The sequence below is a fragment of the Lytechinus variegatus genome, chromosome 11 (genome assembly GCF_018143015.1).
Source record: "Lytechinus variegatus isolate NC3 chromosome 11, Lvar_3.0, whole genome shotgun sequence".
Taxonomy (NCBI): domain Eukaryota; kingdom Metazoa; phylum Echinodermata; class Echinoidea; order Temnopleuroida; family Toxopneustidae; genus Lytechinus; species Lytechinus variegatus.
This window is the reverse complement of record NC_054750.1, coordinates 17,375,110-17,391,559: the sequence shown is the minus strand read 5'-3', so window position 1 is coordinate 17,391,559 and position 16,450 is coordinate 17,375,110. Positions and strand designations below refer to the sequence as shown.

Sequence of the window (16,450 nt, the reverse complement as noted above, 5' to 3'; positions counted from 1 at the left end):
TTTTTTGCATTTGCATTAGAAACGTTTAGATTTCCGTGGATTTCCGTCTAAATTCTATAAGCATCATTCTCTCGATGTCTAACCTTTAAGTCGATACCAAATTTGGCTGCCCGTTTTTGCCCGTTTTCATGTTAGAGCCGATTATACTTGACACAACACCCCAAAAACCTGTTCGAAAACGGTAATTTTTATACCGCGCAGTCATCGTAGTGCACCTTATGGGTGTACGTTGCCATTCGCTTTTGCACGGCGAGGACGATTCCCCTTCCATTCCATGAAAATGACATGAATTCCAAGCATAATGTAAACAAAATAAAGGTTGCTAACGAAAAATAAGGGCTATACCCACAACTCTTCCAGAGTTAAAACTTACTTGTAGAATAATTTCAGCCAAAAAACACCACGAATACATTCGTGGTGTTATATACTCTGCGTTTGTAGGCTTTTATTAGCCAATCAAAATTTAGTATCAAGGTGACGTCATATCGGCTTTAGATTATGTTCAGTCGATTCTACGCCCAAAATTACCCATAATCGACAAATTAAAGTAAAAATCTAACACGGAATATATTTTTGGCGCACTGTCAACTCATTCTGGCCCACTGTGCGCCGACTTAATGTTCGGTAAGGGGGGGGGGGGGCGGCGAATTGATGTTCGACATAGGGGCGCCTAGGGGGACGCCGAATTGATATTCTTCTTATGAGCACCAAATTGGAGTTTGATATAGGCCGGGGGAGCCGAATTGATGTTCGACAAAGGGGAGGGGGCGCTGAATCGATGTTCGACATAGGGCGTCGAAATGTTGTTCAACCTAGGGACGCCGAATTGATGTTCTACCTACATTTGTAGGGGCAAGGAATTGGCGTTTGATATAGGGGCCACTAAATATGTATTCGACTTAAGGAGGTGCTGAATTGATGTTCGACATGGGGGAGGGGGCGACGAATTGATGATCGACGTAGGGGCACCGAATTGATCTTCAACATCGGGGGGGGGGGGGGGCGCCGAATTGATGTTCTACCTAGGGGCGCCGCATTGGAGTTTGATATAGGGGCACCAAATATATGTTCGGCCTAGGGGGCGCCGACTTGATGTTCGGTATAGGGGGTGGGGGTGAACTGATGTTCTACTTTGGGGCGAGGAATTGGAGTTTGATTTAGGGGACACCAAATACATGTTCGACTTAGGGGAGCTGAATTGATGTTCGACATGGGGGGGAGGGAGGGGGCCGAACTGATGTTCAACCTCAGGGCACCGAATTGATGTTCTACCTAGGGGCACCGTATTGGAGTTTGATATAGGGGCACCAAATATAGGTTCGACCTAGGGGGCGCCAAATTTATGTTCGACCTAGGGGCGCCGAATTGATGTTCTACCGAGGGATGCCGAATTTGTGTATAAAAACAAGAGGGGCACCGAATTAAAGTTCGACAAAGGGGCGCCAAATTTAGCTTCAACCGAGGGGAGGGGGGGGGGGGGCGAATAGATGTTTTACCTATGGAGTTGTGTTTGATATCGGGGGCGCCGAATTTATGTTCGACCTAAAGGGGAACCGAATTGATGTTCGAACAAGGAGCGTCAAAATGAAGTTCGACATAGGGGCGCCGAATGATGTTTTACCTAGGTTATTTTTCACCCCCCCCCCTCTATTAGCGAAAGCTGGATCCGTCCCTGATAAAAAAATCAGCTCCCGCTCACATAATTTTAGCAAGGCCTAATCTGACGAGAATTTAAACTAAATTGAAACCCCAAAGTGCTTAGTGCAAAGTGGTATTTCAACATATTCATGAATATTTGTTTTTATGAACTCCTTACAAAATCATTGAAAATAGTGATATTCGATCGCCCTTTTCACGTGACTATGAAATGAGATAATTCAATAAGGCAATAAGGCACCTATAATTTCCTGGCGGGGGGGGGGACAATTTTCCGAAAAGTGTACAGGGGCGCCAAAATTAGGTCGGGCCCCCGGGGTACGTGCCTGTGTGTGGTCCGCTGAAGTGGGACCTAAGGGTGGGACCTTTCGTAGGTCTCACAAAAATCCATATAACCATGATAACAGCTATATCAAGCAAATAAACAGGGATGGTTATTAGGTCTCTCTCTTAGACACAGTTGAAGATAACAGTAATAATGATAATGGTGGCAATTGACATATCATGAAAATAATGATGATGACGAAGATGATGAGGATGATGATGGTGGTGGTAATAATGATGATAATGATAATAATGATAATAATAATAATAGTACTGTAGTATGAATAGTAATAATGATAATAACAGTAATGGTAGAAAATGATAATAATTGTGATGATTATAATATAGGCAGATCGAGGGGGTGAGGGGCCCTGCCCCCCCCCCCCCCCCCATTGACGGAGCAAGAAAATAGGGAAAAAGGGAAAGAAAGAAAAAAAATAGGGAAAAGAGAGGAGAAAAAAGAAGAGGAGGAAGACGAGTGAATAAGATAAGGTAAGGGGAAGACTTGGAAAATAAAAAGAATCTTTCATGTCACTATATAAAATTTTCGCTCGCGCTTCGCGCTCGCATTTCATGTTAGGTGATTTTCATATCTTGTTCAATATGGAGTTTAAATATCAAGTTTGGAAGTCAATATACAAAACATATTTCATCTCGAAAATCGAACTTTTATTATTTTGTGTGATTTACCGATTGAATTTTAAAAAGTGCTTTGTAAAAATGTCAGTTTGGTGGTCTGATTATTACAATTTTCTGCTCGCGCTATGCGCTCGCAAATTTCGATTTATCAGGTACATATTATTTTCGTGTATTCCATAAAGTTTTAAAGATATCCCCTTTCAGGTCTGATTGTCAAAACGTATCAGCTAGCGCTGCACGCTCGCATTTTAATTGGCGAGTTATATATGTCTCAATATTGATTATACAACAAACTAAAAATCACCTTTGTCATAACAGTGTATAAAAATTAGGCCCGCATTAATGGTTAAAAATATATTAACTCGTGCATCCAATCTATTATAAAAGTGCTTGAAATGTGCAGTTTTCAGGCCATATTATCATCAGATTTCGCACCCTCATTATGCATTAATGAATAAGATATTAATTTAATAATTAGTTTGTATCTTTTGTTTCATCTTGCGCCTAGCAAGAGGAATAGGAAGATAGTCATCGTTTTCATGTCCTTAGGATGTCTCGGTCCTATGTCAAAACTCAAACAATAATGAAAATATCAGCTCTTTATTATGTGCGATCCATATCCACTTCACAATTTTCCTACAAAGTGCTTAAAATATAGAGCTGAAATTGACTCTTTTTTTCAGATCGGGTTTATCAAATAGTTCGCGCTTTGATTTTCATGAAAAGAAAATGTATTTAAACCCCTCAAAAAAGTTTGGAAATATTTGTTAGGCCATCAATTCCTCCCAATTCCAAATTCTACACAATGCATATTTTACATCATTCTTGATTCTTGACTTGATAGAGGGCGCAATTTGAACGTCAAGGCGTAATTTTTCACCCTCTCAGATTGAGAATTAAAATAGTAAATCATCGGAAAACTGTTAAGCCATCAGGCTGTGTATTTAGAACAAGATTGAAGGAAAACGTAAATTATATAACTTGAGACGCTTTGGAGTGAATATTTGTGAGGAGAAAGGAGAATTCTAGTAGAGATTCCGGAAAGCCACACTCATTGTCACTCTGAAAATGGCTAACGCAAGTGGAACTAAACCCGTTTTTGTCTCACCTGCGAAGCAAAGTGAGACTATAGGCGCCGCTTTTCCGACGGCGGCGGCGGCGGCGGCGGCGGTGTCAACATCAAATCTTAACCTGAGGTTAAGTTTTTGAAATGATGTCATAACTTAGAAAGTATATGGACCTAGTTCATAAAACTTGGCCATAAGGCTAATCAAGTATGAACATCCTATTAGAGTTTCATGTCACATGACCAAGGTCAAAGGTCATTTAGGGTCAATGAACTTAGACCATGTTGGAGGAATCAACATCGAAATCTTAACCTGAGGTTAAGTTTTTGAAATGTCATCATAACTTAGAAAATATATAAACCTAGTTCATGAAACTTGGACATAAGGTTAATCAAGTATCACCAAACATCCTGCATGAGTTTCACGTCACATGACCAAGGTCAAAGGTCATTTAGGGTCAATGAACTTTGGCCGAATTGGGGATATCTGTTGAATTCCCATCATAACTTTGAAAGTTTATGGATCTGATTAATGAAACTTGGACATAATAGTAATCAAGCATCACTGAACATTTTGTGTAAGTTTCAGGTCTCATGATTAAGGTCAAAGGTCATTTAGGGTCAATGAACTTTGGCCGAATCGGGGGTATCTGTTGAATTACCATCATAACTTTGAAAGTTTATTGGTCTAGTTCATTGAACTTGGACATTAGAGTAATCAAGTATCACTGAACATCCTGTGCTCATTTCAGGTCACATGACCAAGGTCAAAGGTCAATGAACTTTGGCCGTATTGGGTGTATCTGTTGAATTACCATCATAACTTTGAATGTTTATGGATCTGATTCATGAAACTTGTACATAAGAGTAATCAAGTATCACTGAACATCCTGTGCGAGTTTCAGGTCACATGATCAAGGTCAAAGGTCATGTAAGGTCAATGAACTTTGGCCATGTTGGGTTTTTTTGTTGAATAACCATCATATCTCTGTAAGTTTATTGGTCTAGTTCATAAAAAGTGGTCTAGTTCATTAAACTTGGACATAAGAGTAACCATGTATCACTGAACATCTTGTGCGAGTTAGAGTAGTATTCATAGTCAGCACTGCTGCTATATTGAACCGCGTGATGTAGGTGAGACGGCCAGAGGCATTCCACTTGTTGTTAAATCAGAGGATGTTCGAAATGTGAGTACAAAACAAATATCGGATGAGGAATTGTACATGTCATTAGCCAAGATGATAGAACCTACTAACAAATCAGGTATCCAGCAAATACGTAACTTATTGCGTATTTACCTCGTTCGTCATGAAGACAGAGTGAAAGTAATAATGAGTGGCTTAGAGCTTCGTGGGGCAGTTACCCCTGTACACATGACCTCAACCCATTTACCAAAACCAGGGATGAGAATCTTCCTCGTGTGGTAATCAAGGATATCCCACTCTCAGTAAGTGACCAACTTATCAAGTCTGAGTTTCAAACCAAAAATATTGAAATTCATGGTGAAATCATCAGACAAAAACTGAGAGTTAATGGACAATTGACGAGCTGCCTTAATGGAGATAGAGTTTTGTTCATCAAACCACCCGCCCAAGCCCTTCCTAGGAAAAGCGTTTTCGGGAAGGTTTTCGTCGGTCGACTGTACAGCCAGAACAGAGAGTTGGAAGCGTGGCTACATGCTCGAATTGCCTGGAGAGAGGGCATCATGTATCTTCATGCAAGAATGCAATCGGGTGTTGCCTCTGTAAAGTGAGCGGGCACGTGAGAAACAAGTGCCCAACTAACATAGCAACGTAAACTACGGACGCTGCAGATCTTCGACGTGATGACGATCGCCCGAGACAAACCGCCGCTGCTAGCCTCACTTCAAGCACTTCGTACAGCGGAAAAGCGAAGAAACAACTTAATCTACAGGATTTTCTACCCACCCCAACCCCATCAGATCAGAAAGCTAGTCGACCACGAAGAGTGTCTAGTGTGGAGATTGGAATTGTGTACAAAATAGAATATTAGATACGTATGGCATATCAAATGTTTATTTACCAAAAAAAGAATTTTAAAAGTTTTCAAGCAAAAAAAAAATTAATTGATATATGGAGAAAGTGTAACCAAGATAAGAAACATTTTACTTGGCGACAATTATTATTAAATGTGCACTCAAGACTAGATTATTGGTTGATTTGTAGAGATCTTTTGGGTTCTGTCTTTTCAACAGACATAAGGCCCGCATTAAAATGTGACCACAATGCTATACCATTAAAGATAAAAAATACATCAAGAAAAAAGGGGTAAAGGTTATTGGAAGATTAATAACTCGTTGTTGAAAGATGAGGTTTATGTTAATTAAGTTAAAAATTTGATACAAGTGGTCAAGTTTGAAACGAAAGGAATGAGTACACAAATGCAATGGGATGTTTGTAAATATAAGATTAAAGAATACAGTATCAGTTATGCTAAGGAAAAGCAATGTAGAGCAAAAAGGTATGATCTAAAATTAGAAAGAGAATTAAGGCATTACAACGAAATGTTTGATACTGATATGAATGATGAATTGATAGACAAAATGAATACATTGAAAGAAGAGTTAGACAAATGGTATGGAAATAAGTGTAAAGGTGCTTATGTTGGATCAAGAGAAAAATGGATAGAGAAGGGAGAAAAATGTTCTAAATATTTTATTCAGCTAGAAAGGCAAAGAGGAAATAAAAAAAGAAATACACTTTCTTTAAAAAAAATGGGAAAAAGGTCCTTGATAATGACGAGATTCTTAAAGATATTCACAGATTTTATAAAAACTTGTATTGTCCACCGATACACGAAACAGATGTTGATAAATATTTTACTCATGTACAGGTACCATGCTTATCTCGGGAAGAAACAGAAAGTTGTGAAGGTTTGCTTACTGAAACAGAATGTAGAAAAGCATTGCCTTCCATGAAACCGTTCACCCGGGAGTGACGGTGTAAGTGTGGAATTGTATATGTTTTTGGAATGAAATTAAAGATCTAGTCACAAATAGTTTAAATGAGGGACATGAAAAGGGAGAACTCTCTATCATAGGCGGCGGAAGCGGGGGGGACGGGGGGGACGTGTCCCCCCCTAAATTTGAGGAGGGGGGGACGGTCCCCCCCCTAAATTTGTTGTTGATGACCTTTTTTTTTTTTTTTTTTTTTTTTTTTGCTTGTCAATTTATTTTCCTACGTCCCCCCTAAAAAATTTTTTGTTGAGAACCTTTTTTTTTTTTTGCTTGTCAAAAATTTTTTTTTGTCCCCTCCTAAAATTTTTGGCTTCCGCCGCCAATGCTCTCTATTATACAAGGACAGTCAGTTATTACTCTATTATACAAAAATGGCAATAGGGGTTCTCTAGCTGGACAATTGGCGACCAATATCTTTACTCAATATCGATTACAAAATTGCAGCTCGGGTTTTAGCGATGCGTTTACAGAAAGTTTTATCATCAATTATTTCAACTGATCAATGTGGACTTATTAAAGGTAGATCGGCATACGAAAATGTTAGGCTTGTTCAAGGTATTATTGACTATTGTAAATTTAAAAGGTCCCGTGGCATTATCATTTTTTTAGATTTTTGAAAAGCATTCGACAATGTGAGCCAATCATTTCTGTTTGAAACATTAAAGCGGATGAAGTTTTTAAGGAATCGTTTATAAATTGGATTAAAGGTATTGTTTAACTTTATGAGCAGCCGATTTAAAAAAAATCTCAAACCAAGATGAAACATGTGTACAAGTGCATGTATTAGAACTAACAAACCCTGAAAACAACCATTATTGAGAATGAAAGCTAATACTACAAGGCAAACCCCGATTTTGTAAATAGGCGTCTCGCCTAAATAGTACACATACGCAATGGGATGAAATTAAGATGGTGTTTCCGGTCACTTTATATTTCAATTTTTGAAGTACTAAATAATTATTTTCGAACGCAATTTTTTCTGGGCTTCATTTTTGTAACATATCACAGACACAGGTGACAAGTGTGACCTTTTTGTTTAGATTTTTTAAAAGTCAAACCAATGTTAACCAATCACTTTAAGATGTTAAATAAAATACTCACGGTAGAGAACTACATCGTGGTTGGTTATCAGAATCATTTCATATTTATAAAGGCGTAAGACAAGGGTGTCCATTATCAGCATTGTTGTTTATTTTGGTTGCAGAGATTTCATCAATTCGTATTAAAGAAAATAATGAAATACGAGGTATTGATATTTCAGGAAATTCTTTATGCTTACCACACAGAGAGATAAAAATAACACAGTTCGCAGACGACACGACGATATTTATTAATTCGGTTAAATTCTTTCATAATGTAATCAAAGAGATAAATAATTTCGGTGATATTGCAGGTCCAAAAGTAAATTGGAATAAGACAAAGATGTTAAAATAGGGATATTTAACTTAGAAAGAAGCGAGTTCGATTTCACAAATGATCCTGTAAAGTATTTAGGAATATTTGTGGGAAAAAATGAAGAGCATATACGAAAGTTAAATTGGGAAGGGAAAATTGAAAAAGGTCAATAACATATTAAAAACATGGAAAATGAGACAGCTTTCTTGTTATGGTAAAATAATTATTATAAAATGTTTAATTGTTTTTTTTTGTAATTCATGTTTTATTGATCCTTTTTATCAAAATATACATAACAAAACATTCATGAAATAATGGATCACATATACAAGTTAAGATGACATTGGCATATGAAATAACATGTCTAATATACAAAAAATACAAAAATAGTATAAAGTAAAAAAACATATATGTTTGTTTTTAACAACAGAAAAATCAGGCACTTTGCCTATAAAAAAAGTAAACATAACAAAAATAGCCTTCTGCTTATCGCCTCTTTAAAATATTCAGAATGTTATGTTTAATTGTGCCTCAAATCGTTTATGTTGGTACGGTTATTCCAATGCCAGACTATATATGCAAAGGTTTACATCAGATAATATATTGCTTTTTATGGAATTCAAAGCGTGAGAAAGTTAAACGTAATATTTGTGTCAGACCGATAGTTGAAGGTGGTCTTGGTATGATCGATCTATATTCGAAATCAAAATCACTTTATTGTCTTGGATAAATTCTTTTTTTAATAACTATTTCGATGCAGTCTGGAAAACACTTTTCTCGTTTTGGTTAAGTTACATAGGAGAAATCCCTTACTGTATTCAAATGAACTGTCATCCAAAACACATGTTAAAGCTTTGTAGAAAAAAGGGTTTACCAATGTTTTATATTGAATTTCTATATACATGGGCTCAATTACGTTATTCAGTTGAACAGAATGTTGAAAATATATATCGTGAAATATTATGGAATAATAGTAATATTACAATAAATGGGCAACCTTTAAATTTTCAGGAATGGAAAGAAGCTGGTATTTTGTAAAGGTAAATGGAAAGATATATCGTATTTTCGAAACTTTTTTGATGTAGATAATTTAGCGTTTAGTTTTAAGTTTTTTTAAATTAAAAAAGCATTTCCTGCTCATTGGCTTGAAAAAATAAATACGATGAAAGAAAAACAAAACGATTCTCCATGAACAAGAAGAAATCGATACATCTGTTGGTGAAAGTATTAATATAACTTGCACTAGAGCAACAAAAAAAGTCCGCCTAGTTCGAACATCAAATCGACGTCCGGGTCAACATCTCCACTTTCGTTTCCCATCTCCTGTTTTTCTTTCTCTTATCCTCATTCCCCTTCCTTTCTCTTTCTTTCTCTCTTTCTTCCCCCTGCCTCTCCCCTTTTCTTCTTCTCTTCTTTTCCTTCCTCCTCCTCTCTCTCTTTTTCTTCTCTTTATTTTCCCCTTTTCTTCTGTTATTTCTTGTCTTCCTTTCCCAATTTTCTTCTTTCCCCCCATCTTTTCTTTCCCACTTTTCTTCTCCTTTTTCCCGTCTTATTTTTCTCTCTTTTCCTCTCTTCTCTTTTTTCTTCTCTTCCTTCCCCCTTTACTCTCTTTTTTTTTTCTCTATTCTTCTATTCCCCTCTTTCTTTTTTTTTCTTATCTTTCTTTCTATCTTCCTTTCTTTTTAAATATTATTCTCTTCATTCCCCTTTTCTTTCTCCTTTCTTTTCCCTCTTCCTCTTTTTTCTCTTTCCCCTTTTTCTTTTTCTTTTTCCTTCCTTTCCCCCTTTTTCTCTTTTAATCTTTTTTTTCTTCTCTCCCTCTCCTTCCCCCTCTCGTTTTTTTTTCTTCTTTTCCCCTCTTCCTCTCTTTCTCTTATCTTTCTTCCCATCTTCCTCTCTATTCAAATATTCTTCTCTTCCTTCCTCTTTTTCCTTTCTCCTTTCTTTTCTTTATATCCTTCTCCCTCCTCTCTTTTTTCTCTTATCTTTCCCCCTTTTCTTCTCCCTTTTTCTTTGTCTCTCCTTTCCCCCCTTTTCTTCTCTTTTTTTCTTTTCTTCCTTTCTCCCTCTTACTCTCTTTTATATTCTCTTCTTTTCCCATCTTCCTCTCTCTCTTTTTATTCTCTCCCTTTTCCCCTCTCCCCCTTTTTTTGAGCTGGGGGTGGGGGTGAGGCAGTTTCCCCTCGGCCCCCACCCCCATGGATCCGCACCTGATAGAACCCCATGGTCTCGTATCATTTCACCTTCGGACCTCTCGATGACATTTGATACATCTGATCATAATTTTACACACACTGCGGACTATCGTACCCGCGGTCTATCGGACCCGCGGTCTATCGGGATGTCCCCCATGGTTCGAGTCGTGGTTTGAAATACCCATGCATGTTTGTTATGAGTTTGCTTGTGCAGAGGTGTGTTTGATTCCATGTTAATGTTGATGTTAAGGTGCATGAACAAAATTAAAGTGATTGGTTAACATTGGTCATGTTGGTTTGACTTTAAAAAAATCTGAGCTAGAAGGTCACACTTGTCACCTGTATCTGTGATATGTTACAAAAATGAATCCCAGAAAAAATTGCGTTCGAAAATAATTATTTAGTGCTTCAAAAATTGAAATATAAAGTGACCGGAAACACCATCTTAATTTCATCCTATACACTTATGTGTACTAGTTAGGTGTCTATAAGACACCTATTTACAAAATCAGGGTTTGCCTTGTAGTTTTAGCTTTTCATTCTCAATAATGGTTGTTTTCAGGGTTTATTAGTTCTAATACATGCACTTGTACACATGTTTCATCTTGGTTTGAGAATTTTTTTAATCGGCTGCTCACAAAGTTAAACAATACCTTTAAAAGAAACCGCTTAGAAACTCACTCATCACCACTGAAATTAGAACAGTGACTTTCAATATTGTGTCATTTTTGCAACTGTTGAATTTTTAACCTTGCCCCACATTTCAAGGCACTGTACCTCAATGTGAACATTAATCATATCATGTAGGGTAACATTTTAAAGAAAATTAAATGATCTTTTCATTGATATTAATTACACATTGATAATCACTAAAACCGATGAGGAATTATCGATCAAACTAAAATAAAAACAGCTGAGAAACTCACTCATCACCATGGAAAAGGAACAGTGACTTTCAATATTGTGTAATTTTGCAACTTTTAAATTTTATTATCCACTTTCAGATCACAATATCACAAATTTCTGCTCGCGCTTTTCGCTCGCATTATTAATGCAAGAAAGATCCCCAATTACTAATCCTTTTCATGATAGGTCTAAATCTCGAAATTTTCCGCTCGCATCAATTGCTCAGTTAAATACCTATTCTATTTAAGTTACAAAAATTACTTAGAATTTCCATTCTTTTGGTAAAGATGTAAAATAAAATCAGCTCGCGCTTCGCGCTTGCATTATTTGATTTTTAAAATATGTAACGTCAGCATGGCTAACTGCATGCAGTCTGTAATAAGTACCTTATCCATCAATTCATTTCTGTCCGCGCTTCGCGTTCGTAGTAATTATTTAGTTGCATAGACATCTTTTTCAGGAAAACAAACATTGCCCAGAATGTTCACATTTCAGGAAAAAATACATAAGATTTCCAAAAAAAAATTGCTCGCGCTTTGCGCTCGCATTATATAAATAAAGATTATGATATTATATTTATGTTGATTTACAAGAATAAAGCTAAGAAGTGACTATTTGGACTACCCCTTCACATCAACCAAAGATCATCTTCCAGCAGCCGATCGGGGAAAATATGACTGAAAAAAATTCCGGCCACCCCTACTGGCGAAGGCTGGATCCGTCCCTGTAATATCAATATAGATACCAGTAATAAGAATCTAAATTATACAGATATTGCCTAACTAGTGTTTGAATATAACATTTCCTATCCCCGACGGAGTTACATTTTCCCAAGGGATTATAGTTTGTCCGAAGCGAGCAGCGCTGAGGGAAAATATTATCCCGAGGGAAAAATATAGCTTCGGAGGGGAGTTGAAATGCTTTTTAATAAACGACAGACTAGGCAATATCTGTCATAATATATATTCTATGTGGATTCGCCATCAGAGATTGCATTCATCATCTGGTTCCAACCCAAAATTCTTGCTACAACTCTGATCGATCTACGTCATAATAAAATTTTCTTTGAAAATATATCAAGCGCGTTCTCCATGCAATCGACGCGTTAACACTGGCGCATACATAATTACACGACATGTAAGCAGCGAGTGACGTCACCTTAGGTAATATAACACCGCAATTGACAATACAACGCAGTTATATTCACTGAAGTGACGTCACCTAGAATATAACAAATGGGATCCTCGCAGCTGTGGTCACGTGATGGCGTATTGACCTATCACTGATTCGAATCTACATAACCTATGTAATGTAGGGTTATATTGCATTGCTACACATACCCGAGGCTCGTTCCATCAATCCACTTATACTGGTTATTCTGGTCCATATCTTCCAAGCCAATGTAATAGTTCCCCGGCCCAACCGTTAATTTTGAGGCAATGAAGTTCTGTTGTCAAGATGAAGACAAGTGAATGTAACCGAATAGATATTACATATCGTTGGCTATTGCACAAATAACAACGATGGGGATTTAGATGTAGATTTATATCGCTAGATAAATTATGTACTAGCGCATTGAGCACATAATCAATGTGAATTTGGCGCTTTAGAAATACTCTATATTATTATTATCATTATTATTACTATTATTTCTTAGTCATGTAAGTGGGGTAGCATAATGAAGAACAGATATATACATATACATATATATATATACACACATATATATATAGTTCTTCATTATGCTTCCCCACTTTATACATGACTAAGAAATAATATAGAGTATTTCTAAAGCGCCAAATCCACATTGTTGATTATGTGCTCAATGCACCTGGTAGCTAATGTATTCTTCTTTATCATCCTTTCGGCCAAATGTATCAAAATGAGTTTCAAAAATCTTCAGAAACTTTGCCCCCTTCAGAAAATCTGACCCTTCTTCTGCTAGTTGAAACAATATCTGCTCTTATTTTATAGTAGTAAACAATTGCTAGCTTAACTGGTTTTTTCCCAACACCCTGTTCATAACAAAGAACATCACTACATCAAACAATCAGACATTATAACTAGTAACCCTTTTTGTTTATTATGACTATTGATCATCAATGTGTCCTACTATGAATAAAGACCCATACCAGTCTATTATCGAAGTGATTAAATAGCTGTTTAAACGATGACAGTAAACGGTATTTCATACGTACATTTTGTGCAGCTGATGTGATGATGGGCATATCACCTCCTAGGCTTTGACAGTGTGCTCGTGTTTCTGAGAAAGTTCTGTAGACATTATCATATATACCATGGTAGAAAACATAACGATAGCCTTCATAGACATCTTCCCCTGAAGCAGAGCAATCCTGACCTGCAACTTTACAAAGTCGTGAAACAATAATTAAAAAAAATGCAATCTTATAACATTTCAGTTTCGCTGTAAATGGGCACCCCTCCCCGAAGTGGAGCGGAATTATTCGTACAGAATTAACCTATATCAGTGCTTTGATTTTATCCTCTTCCAGGGGTGGATTTTCCAAGGGGGGGGGGCAAATTTTTCGGAGGATATTTCGTGCCCGACAAAATTTGACAAGCAAAAAAAAACAAAAGAAAAAAAGTTAAAAAGAAGGGGCACACCTCTGTTCTCATGGCATTTTTACATTGCAATTTTTTAATTTTGCTTCTCAAATGGGGGGGGGGGGGGCACAGTTGGCGATATTAGCCCTCAATGAGAAGGGACATACGTGTGTATTAAAACAATTAAAGCTTGTTCAAACGGAAGTCGTTGAACATGTTGAAATCAACCAAATTGTCAACGCTCGTTTATTCGTAAAAGGTATCATTTAGTACAAGTTTGAATAATTGAAGGGCTCAATAAATTCGTATTAGATACCAAACAACAAATATCTTAATCAAATTCCCCCCGAAACAAATTCCATCTCCACAGTTAGCTGATGGGAAGGGGGGGGGTGTCACTAAAATTAGTGTCACCCCTTAAGATGTACATCAAAGCAATACCATGCCATCACCACGAGTGTCGCTTGCGGCCTCTCGATCATTGTCGATTATTGGTGGAAAACACAATTTGTATAAAAAGAAAAAAGAAAAAAAGTGTGCTTATTGAGTGTTACTAACATGTAGCGTGCACATTTTGAAGACCAGAATTATCATGTTGATATAGTCATTGTAATTATCGAGCGGGAAGTAAAAGAAAAGACATAAGCGTTTCGAAGTCTTGCTCTGCTATACAGGTGAGACAAAATGAGAGAGAGGGAGTGAGAGAGAGGGAGAGAGAGAGGGGGAGAGAGAGAGAGAGAGAGAAAAGGAGGGTGGAGTGAAATATTGCATGTTTTTTATATAAAAAACTATATAAAAATGTCACGGTTTTTATGACAAATGTCACTCAGTCGCTCGTATCTGTTTAGAACTATTGCTCTATCTGCTTTATGTCGGGCCCCCTCAAATGTGTTCGACTAATTACGCGATCGGCCTGCCAGGCTTCAACATTTCCATATTGAAAATAACCAAAAAATGTACTACCGAAGTGTTTTTCTGTGAAGTCAAATTGAACAGTTTTATGAATATTTTATATCCTTATCATTCCAATCGATTTACATGATTTACAAAAGAATGTGACCAACAGTTTTAAAAGTACATGCTACAAAGGGTGAAACAATTCTAGTGGTAGGTCAAGGTTTGAAATGCAAGCAGGTATATCCTGAACACACACAAGATTATAACCTCAGGAAGGTAATGGTCGGAATCCAGAAAACCGCGATTCAACAGAAATCCGCAATATTTGTTTTCAATTAATTTGTCATCCAATTTTTTTTGCTTTTTATCCCAAATTCTAGAGGGGGATAGCTTAACTACAGGATTGTGATATTATAACCACTTTTTCACTGCTACCACCCTGCCTGTGGGGGAATCTACAGGTAGGACTATGGTATGCCAATGTTGTACAGAGCACACATTTTTAAAAATCATTAAAATATCACTTTTGTGACCAAAATTACTAATTTCCATACAGTTGCAATTTATTTGTCATTAGTAACTTGGGAATAATTTTTGTATTTACCAGAGCGCTCAAAAACTTGAATTTTGGGGATATTTTTGTACGCCCTCTATTGGTGGAAAGTAATATGGCAAGAAAATTTCCATTTTTTGATCTCCATTTTTAATTAAGAAAAAATGATTTAAAGAATCAAATTTAAATAAAAAGTCAAGTTGTATGAATAATAGGTGTAATGGAAACTGTCAGTGTAAAAATATCAAGCATTTGCCCCAAAGAAAAAGAGAAAATAAGCCAAACATTGCCACCCTTATTTTGCCACACATGGAGATGTAAGTTAGAACAAGGTTATATCATAACCTTGTTCATTGAATGAAAGCTGTTCGTAAGATAAGAACGACTGGTGAACCTTTCTTACGCGCTAAACTATCACCAATGAATATACATTTATCACATGAAAGGATCACCAGTCGTTCTTAAAGTCGTTCTTAACTTACGAACAGCTTTATGAAACACCCACCAGGCCGCATAACTAACATCAGTTATTATTTTTTCACAGTTTGTTAATGATATTAAGAGATATCAAATCTGATTGGTTTCCCGAAAAATTGTGAATAACGTTGATATAACAACATGTGAAAATGATGACGAACATGTTAACCGGATCGGTTTCTAGAAACTTAAAAAAAATAGAACGAAGGCACACCAAGTAAGTTCGATCAAAGCACAAACCTCTTGCAGGAGAAATAATCCATAAGAGCATGATGGGCATATACACCCTGAAGCATCCTTGAACAGCATCTCCAAACAACGCCATTATGAAGTTGACGATTAATTCCAATAGTAGCGTATGAAGCACCTGTACTTCAGTATCATTTAAGAGTTTGCGTTGAATTTTTCCTAATATCCATTCATTTAGAGATCGTCGTATCCTGGTATGAGGGAGAAACTTACGTGCACTGCATGCATGACTCCAATTTCAATGAGACAGGAATTGAGAAGGAAATAGACTAATACCCGAATGATGATTTCAGCGGGGATACCAGAGATGGTACTTCCGGTTTGTCAGTCGATCTACACCACTTGTCAGTCGGTACCGGTATCGGAGGATGGTGAAACTAGCTACCACTGCTTACGCCTGGCGTCATGACCGTTGTGCCTGCTTATGGTAATGCCTGAATTGAATGAAATAAATCAGAGTTTCGTGTTACGTTTCTAGTGTAGTACCCGAGTGAGTATGGGTTTCTTTTGTGATTCAGCCATGTGCCACACGGACAAAAGAACACCCGATC

At 37.0% G+C, this 16,450-nt stretch overlaps 1 protein-coding gene across 2 annotated transcripts in view; it reads right to left on the bottom strand.

Annotated features, from left to right (window-relative positions):
- The window catches only part of LOC121423464, a 73,987-nt gene extending 57,537 nt beyond the window's left edge, over positions 1-16,450 (bottom strand). Inside the window, exon 1 of one of the 2 annotated variants that reach the window (XM_041618809.1) lies at positions 15,891-16,450. In XM_041618809.1, the coding sequence (XP_041474743.1) occupies positions 15,891-15,946 (56 nt within the window). In that variant the 5' untranslated portion in view covers positions 15,947-16,450. The remainder of the gene's footprint in view (positions 1-15,890) is intronic. The other variant, XM_041618810.1, reaches the window with a different exon arrangement.